Source organism: Arachis hypogaea, chromosome 20 (assembly GCF_003086295.3).
Source record: "Arachis hypogaea cultivar Tifrunner chromosome 20, arahy.Tifrunner.gnm2.J5K5, whole genome shotgun sequence".
Taxonomy (NCBI): Eukaryota; Viridiplantae; Streptophyta; class Magnoliopsida; order Fabales; family Fabaceae; genus Arachis; species Arachis hypogaea.
The window spans coordinates 4,356,052-4,371,924 of record NC_092055.1 but is presented as its reverse complement, the minus strand read 5'-3'; the positions used below and the strand labels follow the sequence as shown (position 1 = coordinate 4,371,924).

The following is a 15,873-nucleotide window of genomic DNA, read 5'->3' as shown; positions in this document are numbered from 1 at the left end:
TGATTTTTTGTATCAGAAAAAATTGTTACAAAACATCATATTGAATTGTAATAGTTCCATTTTTCGTTATAAAAACTTTTTGTAACGGGACTTACTGCAACGGCTCCTATTTTTTGTTACAAAAAACTTTTGTTTCAAAATTTCGACGTTTTGTAACAATTTTTTTTGTTACAAATACGTCTTTTTCTTGTAGTGGTTAGTCGTTTCGGTTTGATTTGGACTAGCCTGTTCCGTTGCAACAGAACAGAAAAGTAGAAAAGAGTCGGTGAGAAGCCAATAGGATGGTGTTATTGTATCATTCGGCGGCTATGGGGTGCATGGTTCAATAACAAAGGGGGCAACTGTGTTTTAAATGTAACTGATTTTTTAAATTTAATTTTCAGGTACAAGTACTTTTGTGGCAACAAGATTTGAATTTGATCTTTTTGACTGAATTAAAATAAGCTGATGGGAATATTGTTTGAAAAATATTAATAAAAATCACTTTTACAAAAATAAAAAATTAATTATTAAAACAGTATAACACCATAGTATATTATTGATATTTTAGCTATATTTAAGATTTGCTTGTATACTATTTTATAATAATTCTGGATTTTAATATCTGTTAGATTTTTACTATTATAATAATAAAACTTTATTACTAATTATTATCATTCAAATAACATATGGAAATTGTGCTTTTTTGAAGGACATTTTTTTATTTTGAAAATATAATTTATGTAATAAAGTAAGAATTACTTTATTAAACCCTACTTCATCTAAACACATCCTATTAGCATGATTACCCTAAATTCGTAGAGCATGCACGTCAAATCCAACGTCACCCCGATTAGACAGGGAGCATGTTGTTGCAGGTTTCTTGTTCTCTAAGTTTGTATTGACAAATTTTTGGGGTCTTGAGAAGCTAATTTGCTGTAACTTTTGTTCTAATAAAAAGTTGACTTCATGATCAAAGCCCATTTTTTTATGATATTTAAACAGTGTTAACTTTATGCGGGATTTAATTTATGTTTGGGTTCCGAGCATACAATAAGAACGTTTGGAAGTCACCGGGATTGATGATGGTTCTTTATATATTGGGCCTACCTATACCCAATGGGTTCCACTTTGACCCAACTATGTGTAACTTAAGCAAAATATAAACCCAACATCCTTTCGTTGTTATCATAGCTAAAGTAGTTCTTTCTGAGATAGAAGAAATGAAGTATCCGACTTCGGAGGAGAAGCAAAACAGCGCCATGAAGGATAAGAGTACTGTTCTCAACAAAGCGGCAGACGCCACGGACGTCGACGTCTCTCTTGCAAGGTATGAGTTGAGCCTTTCATATTTTAACATAAGAGGATGAAGTTAGGGCCTCGCCCGCCTGTAACAGGGTTGCCATTCATTTTTTTTATGCTTAGCAGCGTCGTTGCAAAAGGGGCAGAGGATGGGGGGAGGTCACTTGAGGAGAAGATGATGAACGTTTTGAATACGGTTCAGGAGGTAAAGATAAAATATTCTGCAGGTTATGTTTTTCATGGTTCAGACTTCAACGGTGGGCCTTTGACGTGGCAAATATTATAAATGTTTGAATGCAGCATGTTTTGGAGGACAGGGATGTGACGAAGTCGATTCTAAAGACTCACAATGACCAGCTGCGGATCATTACGGAGCTACTGGCCATTACGGAGCTACTGGCTAACCATGGTAAGGCCATTCAGTCGTTGATATCCTTTGTTAATACGACGAAGGCTGACCAAGTTGGGGAGGAACACTACAAAACAAGGGTTGGTAGCACTATGAGGACTGGGAGAAGAAAGCCAGGTAATGTACAACAAATACAGAAAGATCCATGGGAAAAGAAATCCTCGACGGGCCAAAAGGTGCATCCTCAAAGGACGCGTGTGAAGGAGTCCTTGGCTTCCTCTTCCGCAAGGAAGTCTCGACGCTGTACCGTTAAGCGTGAGGAGCCACCCAGTGAAGCAGCAACAAAAGAGATGAAGGTCATGTCGATGAAGGTAACAGTTTATTTTTTTACCAACACGCTACAAAATAAGCGTCTGCCAGCGGAGTTGGGTATCTACATGTATGAAAATATATTTGTTGCTTTCCTATGCAGTGGAAGCTAACCTTTGAGGATTTGGATTCCACATCATCCGCTGGATCCGAGCTGAGGCAAACTGAGCCGGGGACCCCCTTCACCTACAACACTCACCACGGTCACCACGTCGCTGAAGACATGCCTCGGGTAAGAATAAGGTCCACGAAATTCTTGTTTTTAACTCAACTTACCTTTGGTGGAGTACTGCTTTGTTTTGCTGATGGTCCTGTATTTCCTTTCACCAGTGCCTCAACCTGTCCTTCCGTCCCCCGCAAGGAATGCACTTCCTCGGGAAGGAACTCGCCGTTGCGGCATACATTTTCTCGTCGGATCTGGACAACAGGTGCTTATGGGGATTAGGCTAAGTAAATAATGTGCAAATATTATCCTCTTGAATGAATTCATTACTTAACATTCCACACTCTTCGGTACAGAGAGGTCCTTGTCGAAGACGAAAACTCCCGTGGAGACTGAGATGCACTGCTGACACTCCGGCCGGGCCATTTAATCGTTGACGATGTAAGTACGTCGTTGCCTGTGTGAAAACTATCTTCCTTGGATGGTCATAACTGAACCTCGACTAACGATATATATAGGATTGTCATGTTTATGCAGGTTATAAACCTTGTTTGCACTATGTTAACGCATGAAAACAGGAAGGAGTCCTGGTTTCTCCCAACGACCTTTTCGGTACATATAACCACAACACCTATATTTTGATTCACTCCCCCTCCAATCACTTGTATGTAACTTTTTTATTTTGTTCCTACTCCTGTTGCAGCAAGTTGCTTTGAGCCCGGTAAACCACAGCATCGACACCTTCGAGTTTATTCGCAACAGGTTCATGGGATATGCAGATGATTTGTGGATGGTGAGTTATTGATCGCGCTATTTTTTTTGTGTTGTTGGTGTTTATGTTGATTTTATTCCATTAAATATTTTCGTGAGTGTTGCGCCGTAGATATATGTACCCATGCACAGAGACAACCATTGGTTTTTGATGGTGGTAGACCTTGTCAACTGCAACTTGATTTATCTCGACTCCGCCAAGGATAGCAACCGCCGGGAGGCAAGGATCTCACAAATGAAGTTTGTGGTAAGAGTTACTGAAACTCAAATGTTGGCTTTTTCCTTATGTTGCATTTGAATTTTAATGTTAACATTATTTGGACATGGTGCTGTGTGGGTATAACTTCCATGACCTATTCATGGTGTCAGGCCTTCTTTCTGGAAAACATGCTAGAGGACAAGAGATTTTGGAAGAAGGAAGACCATTACAAACCACACCCATCCACTTTTGATGTTACAGAGCCCCCAGTTGGCCAGCAAGCGGAGCAATCGTAAGCATCACTATCTCTCATGCCCGATACAACGCATTTTTATTAAGTGAGGCTTCTGCATTGTCTATTCCAATTTGGGCAGTTCACCAATTGCTCATTATGTCATCCTTTTATAACGTGCAGGAATGACTGTGGGGTTTGGGTTTGCCAATGGATGATGTTGAATTGGGTTTGGGGGAACGTGGAGTTGGAGGTATATTATGGAAGCACTCACTCGCATAATCCCATTGCTACCAACACATCCACATCCTTATTTAATTGTTCTTGTTCTGTAGGATGTCAATGATCACACAAGGATGAGGATTGCACTGGACTTGGTAATAGGACCTTACAATCCCATTGCTCGTGACGTAGGTCGTAGAGCAGTTCGTCACTGGGACAGTCAGATGCAAAAGTCTACTAAGAAGGAAAAAAAAGGTCGGAAGAAAATTGCTACGGCAATAGATTCTCCTAGCCAGAGCATCACAATTTGACAAGTGCTATTTTCGCCTAGTATCATTTGTCTTCCTTAGGAACGTCTTCTATATCCGTGAAGCTGGTGTTATTTTGACAGCGTATTAGGGCACCTAATATGCAACTAGTTTGTTATATTAGTCACCAAAATATGCTTATTTTGTAAAAACTCTTTGAGAAATATATTTTGCTATATGTCTAAGAATGTAATGCTTATTTTGTAAAAACCATTTCAGGAATATAATTTGCTACCTGTATAAGGATGTAATGGTTGAAACAAGTGACCATTGGGATGTACACTCGTATCGTGTTACTTGACTGGTTCATGTGTAAAGTGGCATTTATATTTTCAATGCCTGGTTATCCAGATGTTGACGCTCATAATGGTTTCATTTTCATGGACTCTTGTTACAAGAAATCTCTTTTCTGACAAAAAAAAAAATTGAAAACTTAACATGCAACCACACCCAAACATAGCCTTATCTACATTGCTGGGCTTTCAAGTGGGATCCTTATAGTTGGTCTTCATCATAACACATATAAGATGAAAACAAACAACGCCAAACCACAGGGGAGTAAACAGGAACGAATTTTCTGTCAAAAAAAAATAAAAATACAAACAATCACACATTACACCATCGAATCAAAAATAACTAAGGGCTCCAAGGACTATTTTTTGTTGCCCATATACAAAGAAATAATAGCAGAAGGGTCGTTCTCGAACCCGACATCCTGGCATCCTCGCCCAACCTACTTCGAAACTTTGCAAGTGGTTAAATGATTCCTCCAGTCCACTGTCGACTCCCACATTACATCTGCAAGGGAATCAATGTTTGCTCATACACAAAAACATTTTAATTTGATAAGAATATTAACAGTGTCATGCGATGAAGACCTTATGATCTATCAAGCTTTACGTTTCATGATGCATGGATCACGTAATGGAAACTTAACTAGTTTCCTACAATGCCACCTACAGTTGAGCACAATTAACCCACGAAGGACTGAAAGTACCATTCAAACAACACAGCCATTACTTGAGTTTACACTACACTTATGGTTTTTTTCAACCATTATTGCAGCCTGCGGACAGCACACTATATTTGGCCTTACTCCAGTTTCTCATTCTATATTCGTTTTTATAATTTTTCATTTGTTCTAAAATCATACCTCTACATCAGAATTAAATCAAAACCCTTACAATTAGTCCGCATTGTGTTTGCCCCCGGGTTCAACACATAGATTATCACCGACAATAGATTTCCATTCATCGTTGGACATTAAGCCGGGACCATTATTTCCCCACATTCGTCGGCCTGTAACAAAGAAATAATACTAAACATAGGCATGCTACAACTGTATACATTGTTGAATTAAGATTAGAAATTAAATTAGAAACCTAATTGGGATTTTGTCTATTGTCACCCTTCATTGGGTAGTTTCTCTTATTGTGTCCAATCCCCTTGCAGCCGGTGCAACGCCTCCTTTTACCAAGATGCTTTTTTGTTGGAAGTTTCGGGGCACTTTTTGCCTTAGCAACAACTGGATCTCTTACCACCGGATTGCCTTCACCAACCTTTTCTTCGTTCCGTCGCATGCTACTACCAAATGCCCTACAGTCCATCTCCATCTCTTTACACAAACTTTCAATTCCACGCATAGCTTTTTGGGACATGGACAACCTTTGTGCCCCTAGGAAAAACAGCCATTGCGAGGCGGAATGGAGTGCCCCATGACCAAGTATGACTCCACGCTCGCTATAGTCCCCTCAATTTTCTGTGTACTGCTCAGCGGACTTTGCATCAGTTCTCCACCTACGCAGAACTATCTTCTCGGGTATCTCCTTTAGGTGCTCTGCCTTCATGACGAAGAACATATGCTTGCAGGGATAACCCTGCTTCTTCCAGAAATTACACAGGCAACTTAACTTCCGGGTTGACCGTCCAAATGAGGACATTATGTGGACATCAGGATCTTCGTACTCCTCTAAGGTGTATATCATTGTATTCATGATCCTCCTTGTGCTAATCAGGATCAACGCACCAGCCCCCTCGATCTCCTTCTTAACATCAAAAACTTCTCTGGTGTACACTGAAGCGGCATGTCGTTCAAGACTTCTAAGGCATGTTGTCATGACCGGAACCGAGTTTATGGATTTAAACTGGAGAAGCATTTCCTTATTCCGATATTCACGGGCAACCAAATCTAAGCATTGCACCAGCTCCAAAATTGTGTGGGTGGATTTGGAAAACTTGTTCACATATGTGTTAATTCCTTCACAGTGGGATGTGGTCCGGTACCCCGCCCAGAACTTGTCACGGAGATAAGCACTTGCCCACATCTCCTTTTTCTCATACATCTGGCACCACCACTGCTTCTGGCAGAGGCCATAGTCCTCGGCAGCCTGCTCCCATTCCGACTCAAATACATCTGTCATCATGTCTGCGTACAACCACCTTCTGAACAGCCCACGTAAATCATCATCCTTGACATTCGATGTGACATTCTTCTCCACATGGCATGCACACAACCGATGCGTCGACTCGGGGAGGACTTCAGACACGGCTTTGGTCATAGCTTTGTCCCCATCGGTAACCACTACAGATGGCTTCTTGCGACACATGATCTCCATCAAATTCTCCAGCATCCACCGATAGGATGCTAGACTTTCGTCATGCAACATCCCAAACCCGAATATGGTGGTCTGCTTATGATTGTTTGATCCAGAGAAAATCACAACAGGTCTCTTGTATTTATTTTTCCTGTAGGTTGAATCGAACGCCAACACATCGCCAAAGTATTGGTAATCGACTCTGCTACATCCGTCGGCCCAAATCAGATTCGCCAGCCTGTTGTCAGTAGTCACATTATATTTTGCGATTGCCATGGGGTCTGATTCGGCTTTTCCCTCTAGACATACTAATGCAGAATTCGCATCGCCATCAGCTATTTTAATGCGCCGCATTTTGTCAGCATAGTTATAGACATCCTTCTTCAGGAACCCCAACAACGAATATCCCCCGGCCATACCAGCCATGTACCCTACAATCTTAGAGGTCGCAATACCATGTGCTTGCATCCCAACTATCTGACTCTTTGCAACTTCCGTTAACCGACGATGATTGGCAATCAAGTGCACCATTCCTGCCGGTGTCAGGTCGTGATTGTGTTCGGTTACTAACTTCCTAACCTTCCAATACTTATCATTTTTGTCTAAATAAACCGATAACATTGCTTTGCAGTTAGTTCTTGTTTCCGGTTTGTGTACCCTCATTCTGTCAACCCTGTCGTAGTGTTTACGCTCCCTGAAGCCTTCCTTGTTACAAAAAAACATGTACCTTACAAGATTCCCCTCACAGTCTTTTCCGGAGTCACCCTTTCGCACACCGAATCCATGCAATTTTTTGAAACCCCGATAGAACTCATATGCATTATCAACGTTGTCCCATGCCTTCTTAAGGATGTTATTCACACTTAGTCCGGCAAGGTCTTCCAACTCAGAATTTTCTACATCGTAAGCATCACCATCACTCCCTCCACGATCAGCATCCTCCTGGCTCAAAGACACCTCCATTGAAATAGTTTACCTAATTCATTATTACATACTGCAAGAAAATTCCCACACGGTGAAAATTTAAACCAACAAACAGCCTTACAACAAAAACAATATTTCACTAAGCATTGAATTGCCTATTCTAAGCACAGTCTTACAACAAAACAACCTATGTTTCACCAACTAGCATTGATGACAGAATTTACATCCAGGAAATCAAAAATAGTTTTCACAAGGTTTGATATTGGAGCTTTCGTCAGAACAACTACGAGACCCGGAGCAAAACAAAAATAAGCATACCCACATCCATAGTTTCAGCACTGAGCACAAACAAACCTAAATTCCGGAAGAAAATAACCCCAACAACCACAACAGAACAGCATTCACATTTTGAATATGCCAACACAAAAACATTGACTTCCAAAAGAAACAAACCCTAGACAAAATACTGTTCTGTAGAATTTGTTTTCCCATTTAGAGGTAGAAACCATTCGGGTTACAAGAAACAAATCATCACCAATTTCCAGCAATAATATCCCAGACACTAGTAAATACAATAACACAATGTACCAGGTAATCAAGTACGGGACCCTAAATGCATGATCCATGAAATAAGTTCGCACCGCCCGAACAACTTGTCAACTTACATCATCATCCTCCCAACAATTTAGCAAAGTTTCAACTTAAGAACTTCACGGACAGAAAATCAAAACAAAAGATAAAAAAATCGAAATTAACCGACTAAGAATAACAAAATAACAACTAACGTATTAAATTCTCTGCAAGCATGCTATTTGTGCAGGTAAACGTTCCTAACTACTAACATCCAATTATTTTAATTTCTCACGCAATTAACATACTAACTTTCCAAATGCTAGCAATTATAAAGCCATCCAGTCACATGGTAAAACCACTTCATCATGCATGTCGAGTGCAGTAAAATTATAACTATAATAAGATACTTCACAACTAAACAAACGACGTCATACATAAGAGAACATATCTGCGGTATACTTTAATTCAATTTATTCAAAATATCCAACCTACTACTGATTCAAAAACTTACTTATTTTAACAGAAGGCAAGAAGTGGCAGACTTTAAAGCAGACTACTCTTCTGGTCTGGGTGTATTGTCTTCTGGCGGGTTGTGAGAAACTCACCCAGCCGACACATTACTGCAATTTCTCGGCCGGGTGTGGCTCTCGCTTTGGCCCCGGCCTTGGCAGGCGACAGACAGGGGTGGCTACAGAATGACCGGGAATGCGAACTCGAAGAAGAAACGGGGACCGAACGTCACCGGACGAGACGGGCACGACACGGAACTCTGACTGAAGACGCGACGAAGAAGGGCAAACACACCACGACTACAACGCGCCTGACGAGACAAGGACACCGGAGCCCGAGCCACAACTCGGAGTTGCGATCGGTGACGTTCAAGAGACTTCGATCACCACCGAAGCTACATATGCAGAGTGCCGGCGCACTATAACCTCGACGAGAGTTACGGCTAGGGTTTCAATTTTGTTAGAACTTTCATTAGTTTCAGACAGAACGGTCGGGAACACTTCACAGGTGACGGAGAAGTGGGGTAAAGCCCATGGGTTGGGCCATTTTCTTTTTTGTTCCTTCGGGTATTATATTTTTCCCAGGCCCATCAATTTTTTCATCTAACTGAGGCCTGAGACTTAACAAAAAAAAAACCCAATTACACTATATTAGATTTAATCTCCAATTAACTACCATACTGTTACTTCTAATCAATTTCATTATCAACCTCGATTTCTGCACTATCACTGATTGTGGGACCTTTTATTGTACCAGATGCCTTCCACTGCAACAAATGCAAAATCAGTAACTATGTCAGCGGAACACGTATTTAATTTCCACCACCTTGAAACAAACAACACCAACACCTGCTGAAGAATCTTTCTTTCAGCACACTAACACCTCCCTAATATTTGGAAAAAGCCATTAATCAAGGCGCGTTGAGCTACTTGGAGGACCATAATACTATATTATTAATTTATTATTAATGGGGTCTCTAGTTCAATACCGTACCCCCACTCATCAAACACATGGCCTACCAGAAAAGAATTCTAATAACTAATTAATTTGTGTGTTTGAGACACAACATCTGGAGCCACAACATCTGGAGCCACAACTTACAAATGGATATACCATACACAAAAGTCATACATGTACCCCTATCTTATGTCATTCTTGGTGCCTTCTAAATTCTAATAATAAGATTCGACATGCATAGTTTTGAAAAAAAAAAATAGTCTGAGAACTAATAATGGATGGCAGTGAATACCTTCTTTTTTTTCCTTTCCTTTTTGGACAGACCCCTCTCTTTTATTTGCATAAATATTTTTATTTCTATTTTTTTATTTCTATTTTTTAATTAGGTTAGGTACAACTATGGAGAGCTTTTTTTTGGGTAAGTTATCGAGGCCTTAGCCCAAAAGAAACAAGACACAAAAAAAAAAAAAACACTACAAGAGTTCCCTTTACCTTTTTAGATATTCCCCAAAGGGAATTGGTGAACTTGATTAAGGATGATGCTGATGAGATGACCTATGGATAGAATTTTGTTCCATTGGTATTTGGTAGTATCATTTTTTTATTTTGAAAAAAAAAAGAAATAATAAATTGGGATTTGATCTTTAGCCCAATGATCTTGTTTGATTTTTGTTAGCCCAAGGTGGATGGTTTGAATTTGTCTACTGTTTTATTAGAATGAGCCCAATTCAGCTCACTCAAGTATAAGCAACAACTAAAGAGCTACGACCCACGACCAAAAAAGAAGACCGACGACCAAAAAAATACCATTAAAGACAAAAAGAAAAATAAAATGTAGAAATAGCCATTGATTTATTTGGGTTGGAGATGAATGTGCATCACATCAGATTATCTTAGATATTTATTATTTAATATCTGATGATGATAAATATTTGACCGATACAAGTATATATACTTTGTAAAATATATTTTTTTCAAAAAAAAAATTTCCTCTTCTATATTTATTCATGAAATTTTAAAATATTCATTTTTCATAAACCCAAAGAAAATGATATATTTTCATATAATCTATTTGCTATTTATAAATAAAATTTTGATCTATCTATTACATGGACTTTGATATGATATAATAAGATGATCACATTTCATACTTTCTGCTGAAGACCACTTAAATAATTTAATAAGACATTCATAAAAAAATGTATGTTCCATAAGATTTAAAGTATTCAGCCCTGTTGGTCATGAATTAATTCTTAAATAGATGCGATCTAAGATTGTGGTGAACTGTAAATATACACGTTTCAATCTCTAGTTTGAATATTCTTTTTGTCCTTATTACCCCAAAAAGATAAATACTTTTTCCTCCTCTTTTATACCATATTTGATTTATATTCTAAAAATAATTATAATCGCTACTTACTTTTTATAATATTTAAGAGTTATAAATATTTATAAACACACATATTAACATATTTCAGAAAAAATATTAGGTGATCAATTTTTTTTGTACTTACTTTGCTTTATCTAACACTATTTAACTCTCTAATTTTTTTCCAATAAAAGCGCTAGTCCCTAATATTCTTCTTTTAAAAACATATAAAAATTTCTCAACAAAGGAATCCATTATTAAATTTTAAAATGTCTAGCAAAAATCAGGTAACTAAATAGAATTGTTCCAGAGTTTATCTAAAGTCGGATGATTGGACTCAAGTAGGAGGCTCAAGCGTTAGGGGAAGGTGGTTTTCGACTTGCTTTATATCTAGAAGCCGCCGTCCGAGTAGTATATATGAAAGAATGGGGTGATATCTACAAAGACACTCCGATGCCTAAGTTAGCAAAGGGGGTAAGCAGGTTTAAAGTATTGAAACTTTAGTTTACCTGAATGTGTCAGTGTATTTATAGGTAATGATCCAATAACCACTGTTGAAGTAGTTCCACTTTTGATGGTCGATAACTATCCCTTTATCTTAGGGTTGTTAAGATCACTCTTCTAGAAGTGGGTGAGAGATTTGAGAAGGTAATTACTTATTTGAATAAGTATTATCTGTCAGCTCATGTCGAATTCGACCTCTTTGAAAAAGTCGGGTAGACCAGTGAAAGCCAATCCTTTAGATTGAGCCTTTTTTAGACTCAATTGAGCCTAACTGTCGCCTTGAACAAGAATGATCTTTAAAATTGATATCTAATTCATCACTAGTAGTAGGGGCAACATGCAACATGCAAGATTCTATAAGCATTTTAGTTTCCTCCCAAGAACATGAAGATATTGTATGTAAGAGAACAAAATTAAAGGAAAGGGAAGCAAGAGGTTAAAACAAACATGTGATGTGAGCGTGGTGTCACATGATATATAATTATTCATTCCACTCTGTAGGTAGCTTTTAATTTGAATCCAAATTATGTGATGAACATATTCTCTACTCTCTGTCAATTTCATTCCATTGGTAGTAATAAAGCAAATGCTTAGTTTCACGTGTGCTCCCATATATGCCTCCGCCACTTCCTCACTTCCTGAATTTGATTCTCATCTTCATCACTATTATTCATCAACATCTTTTCATATCTAAAATAAAATAAAACCAAAACTAAATCCAATACTCAAAGCAAAATCTAATGGTTGTAGGCCATGGGTTAAAATAATCTAGTACAAACTTTAAACAACAACAAATATAATAAAAATTGTTGAAATTAAAGCCAATCATCAAGTGCTATATGATTTTTGGTTCTTCTGTTAATCGAATGCAGAAATAATTAACTTGGGTTGATCAAATGGTCGACTCACTCTTCTACTTAAGAAAATGTGGAGATCAAATTTCGTCTTGTGTATACTATAACCTGTCAGCTAGCAACAAATCTTTAAATAGACTGCAGAATAATTGATGGCGCGCTAGGTTAAGGTTGCATCTCTACAAACACCAAATAAGAAAAAAGTTGCTTGTTGAAACTGTAGTTGAGAAAGTTTGTTGGACATGTTATTTAATTTACACACACATATTTAACGAAAATATTTGTGGTCCGTTAAACTGGGAGTAGTTTGGGTTTGAGATGGAGGGGGCCGGGTAATGAATATTCTGTGAAAGAAACAAAATGAACTCACTTTCAAACATTTACATTATTAGTGTTACCCTCGTACAAAGGGGGGGACCAACCCTAAGCTATGCCATATAATAATGGATAAAAACATGCATAAGCAAAGAGCCAGAGAAGAGAGTGGTCATTTTGCTAGCTACTCTGCTATCTAGTCCTAGCAATGCAAGCAATAGATAGAGATCAGAGATCATAAATTAAAGTGGTAGTAGGGGTGGCAATGGATAGGGTAGGATAGGGTTTAGATCCAACCTTAACCCCTACTCGCGGGTTGAGATTTTTATATAAACTCAACCCTATTCTATTCGCGGGTTGAGAATATTCTAACCCTAATTCTATCCGTTCTTAACTCGCGGGTACTCGACCCTATCCGCGGGTTACAAAAAATATACAACATTATTATATAACTTGATGATAATTTAAAATAGAACTGATTTTTATGTAAAAAAAATATTAAATTATCAATTAATGAATTTCTTTTAATGGTTAAGGATCTTTTGTATTTAGTGAGAGGTCTTTGATTCAACATCCACTTAAAACATATTTTTATATAAATATATAACATAAACATATAGAGAGTGCGGGTTGGTCGAGTAGGATTGAGGCTCAACCCGTACCATACCCGACCCGTACGAGAATCCTACTCGCACCCTATCCTACCCGCTGTGGATCGGGTTAGCAACCCTACCCAATCAGGTGGGAGGGTACATATTGCCACTCTAAGTGGTAGAACGAATAATGGAATTGGAATGGCAATAAGGACGGTAAGAAATTAATGTATTATTGAAATTTAAGGATATTTATTTAGAGCATATAAATATAATATAAGGCAAATGAAGTTAGCTTGTTAAATGGATGGGATTCTACTTTCAATAATGGAGATGCATGTTTTGAAGCAAGCAAGGTAAAGGAATCGTCCCCCACACTAGTCATGCTCTGATCTTCTTTATTGGAATGAATTCCGATCCCTTTAATTTCCCTCTTGCTCCATTGAAAAGGACTATCATTGAAGGGGCTCCACCTCCACACTTAGCTTTAATTTGTTTCTTGAAAAATAGGAGCAGAGGGTGTTGTTGCTTTCTAATAATTACCACTTGCTTTGTACCTACATCACATAAAATCCTTTGTCCGCACTAACGACAAGATACTTAATAACCCCATGCATTTCACTATTTTTATTCACATCACATTAACATGCATCTCTCTCCCTTGTTATTCCGTGTAAAAACCACCTGAATTTAAATAATTAATAAATAAATATGTATTAACTTACACATGTTGATCATATCAATAAAAATGACGTCACTCACTATAGTTATCTTTGTTAATATGTATGAGAGAGGGAGAAGAAAGAGAGAAGCAAACAAACACACATAAAAAAACGTGTTAGTAATTTAAATATAAAAAAAAAAAGTATAAGTAGAGAATAAAAATATTAAACAATGTGAACAATAAATATGTTGGATGTTCAATTCAATAGGTATACAGATGTCATTATTTTTAATTGGATGGTTTTTTTTTATTCGATTTACTCATGCATAGTTAACAATAGCTGGATGTTCAATTCATTAAGTGTGCAGATAGTTATTCTAATGTTAAGGTTTAGGATATAATTTGAGAGTGGAGTATTTTTTTACTTTATTAGGTCAATTCTAGAGCCTATTATTCACATTATTTATAAAAGTCATTGTCTACCTACAAAAACCTTAAAAAATAAAGTATTTTCACCTAACATTTCTCATATTGACTTTAAAATTTTAAGTTAAAAAAATGCTAAAAATCATTTAAATTTATTATTTTTTGCTGTTACTTAATTATTAACTCAATTTCTTTAGTCTAGTAGTAATCTAACAACATATATCTAATATTTTTAAACATTAATAATTAACTAATAACAAAAAAAAAAACAATAAATTCTAATATTCGTACGATTTTTCTAACATAAATTCTTATCTTTGTAAATGTTGCTACTTTTTAATAAATTATAACTATTTATGTGGCGAAAAGAAGAGTATATATAAATTAAAGGAAAAGTATATGGAACCAAGAAGTAATCAACCAAAAAATAAATAATTTAATTAATTTATAATTATATTTAATTAATTTTATTTGTTTTTAATTTATAATATTTGATATTAATTGCTTCTCATCTCAAATTAAAATTTTGAATGATATGTTGGAGAAATAGGGACAGAAATTACAGAACTTTCAACAATCCCAATTCTTAGTATATAAAAAATTTATAAAATATATAAAAAAACATCCATTTAGTATGAAAAAGAAACATTCTGATACTTAGTAAAAAAAACATCCTAATGCTTAACATAAACACCAACCACGTGTAGGTTTTAGATTCTTCCAGAAACATTTAGCTGGTTTTTGACTGGTATCCTCTTGATTCCTATCATTGTTGTAAATTAAATTAAAGTCCGTATATGTAAGACTTTTCAAATGGTAGAATCGAAAGGCATAAAGAGATCGGAGAGTGGTGCATGGTGATGTTGTTGTGGTCCTGCCACGTCTTATTAGCCTTGTCTTCTTGTGCCTTACTATTGTTATTGTTATTATAAATATCAAGACTCAAGCCTTGACTTCTCCATAATAACCTTACTAATCATGGGAGATAGTAGTTGGGGCGAGAGAAAGAGCATGAAGTACAATGAAGAAGAAGAGGAAGATGAAGAATACCAAGACGAAGATGAAGGAAAAAAGAAGAGAGTAGTAGTGGTGAGCAGCAACAAGAGAGCATCATCATCATCATCATGTAATTGTCAAGTGGATGGTTGCAATGCAGATCTAAGCATTGCAAAGCAGTATCACAAGCGCCATAAGGTGTGTGAGTACCATGCTAAGGCTCACTCGGTTCTCATCTCTCAACAACACCAAAGGTTTTGCCAGCAATGTAGCAGGTTCACTAACCCTAATAATAATGTTATTCATTCCTTTTAGAATCATCATGTTCAAATAATAACCTTATTAACAATTCACTGATTTCATTTTAAGTTGATATTTAGAAATTGTCAGATGATAATTTAATTAAATTTTTATTAAATTATTTAACGATTTTTAAATATCAACTTTATAGGAAGAGTTTTTATAGGTCTTTAATTTTATTATTTTTCTATTTTTCTGTACCAATCATTTTTATAAGGTAGTATTTGTTTTGAGGTACAGAGACAGAGTTCAGTATCATGTTTGTTGGTTTAGATACTAAAATTTTTGTTTTTATCTACAAAATTTCAGTATTTCATACCTCTAAAAATTAGGGACACATGAGACTAAAATTTTTAGAGATGAAGACTAAAATTTTAATAATATTTTATACTTAAAATAC

The 15,873-nt window shown here is 36.7% G+C and overlaps 1 protein-coding gene across 1 annotated transcript; it reads right to left on the bottom strand.

The window, feature by feature from the left end:
• Positions 1–5,645: 5,645 nt before the first annotated feature.
• Positions 5,646–7,451, bottom strand: LOC112785306 (protein FAR1-RELATED SEQUENCE 5-like). The gene has a single exon (XM_025828765.1). It carries the CDS (start codon positions 7,449–7,451, stop codon positions 5,646–5,648), a length of 1,806 nt encoding a protein of 601 aa, XP_025684550.1.
• Between the last annotated feature and the right edge of the window lie 8,422 nt (positions 7,452–15,873).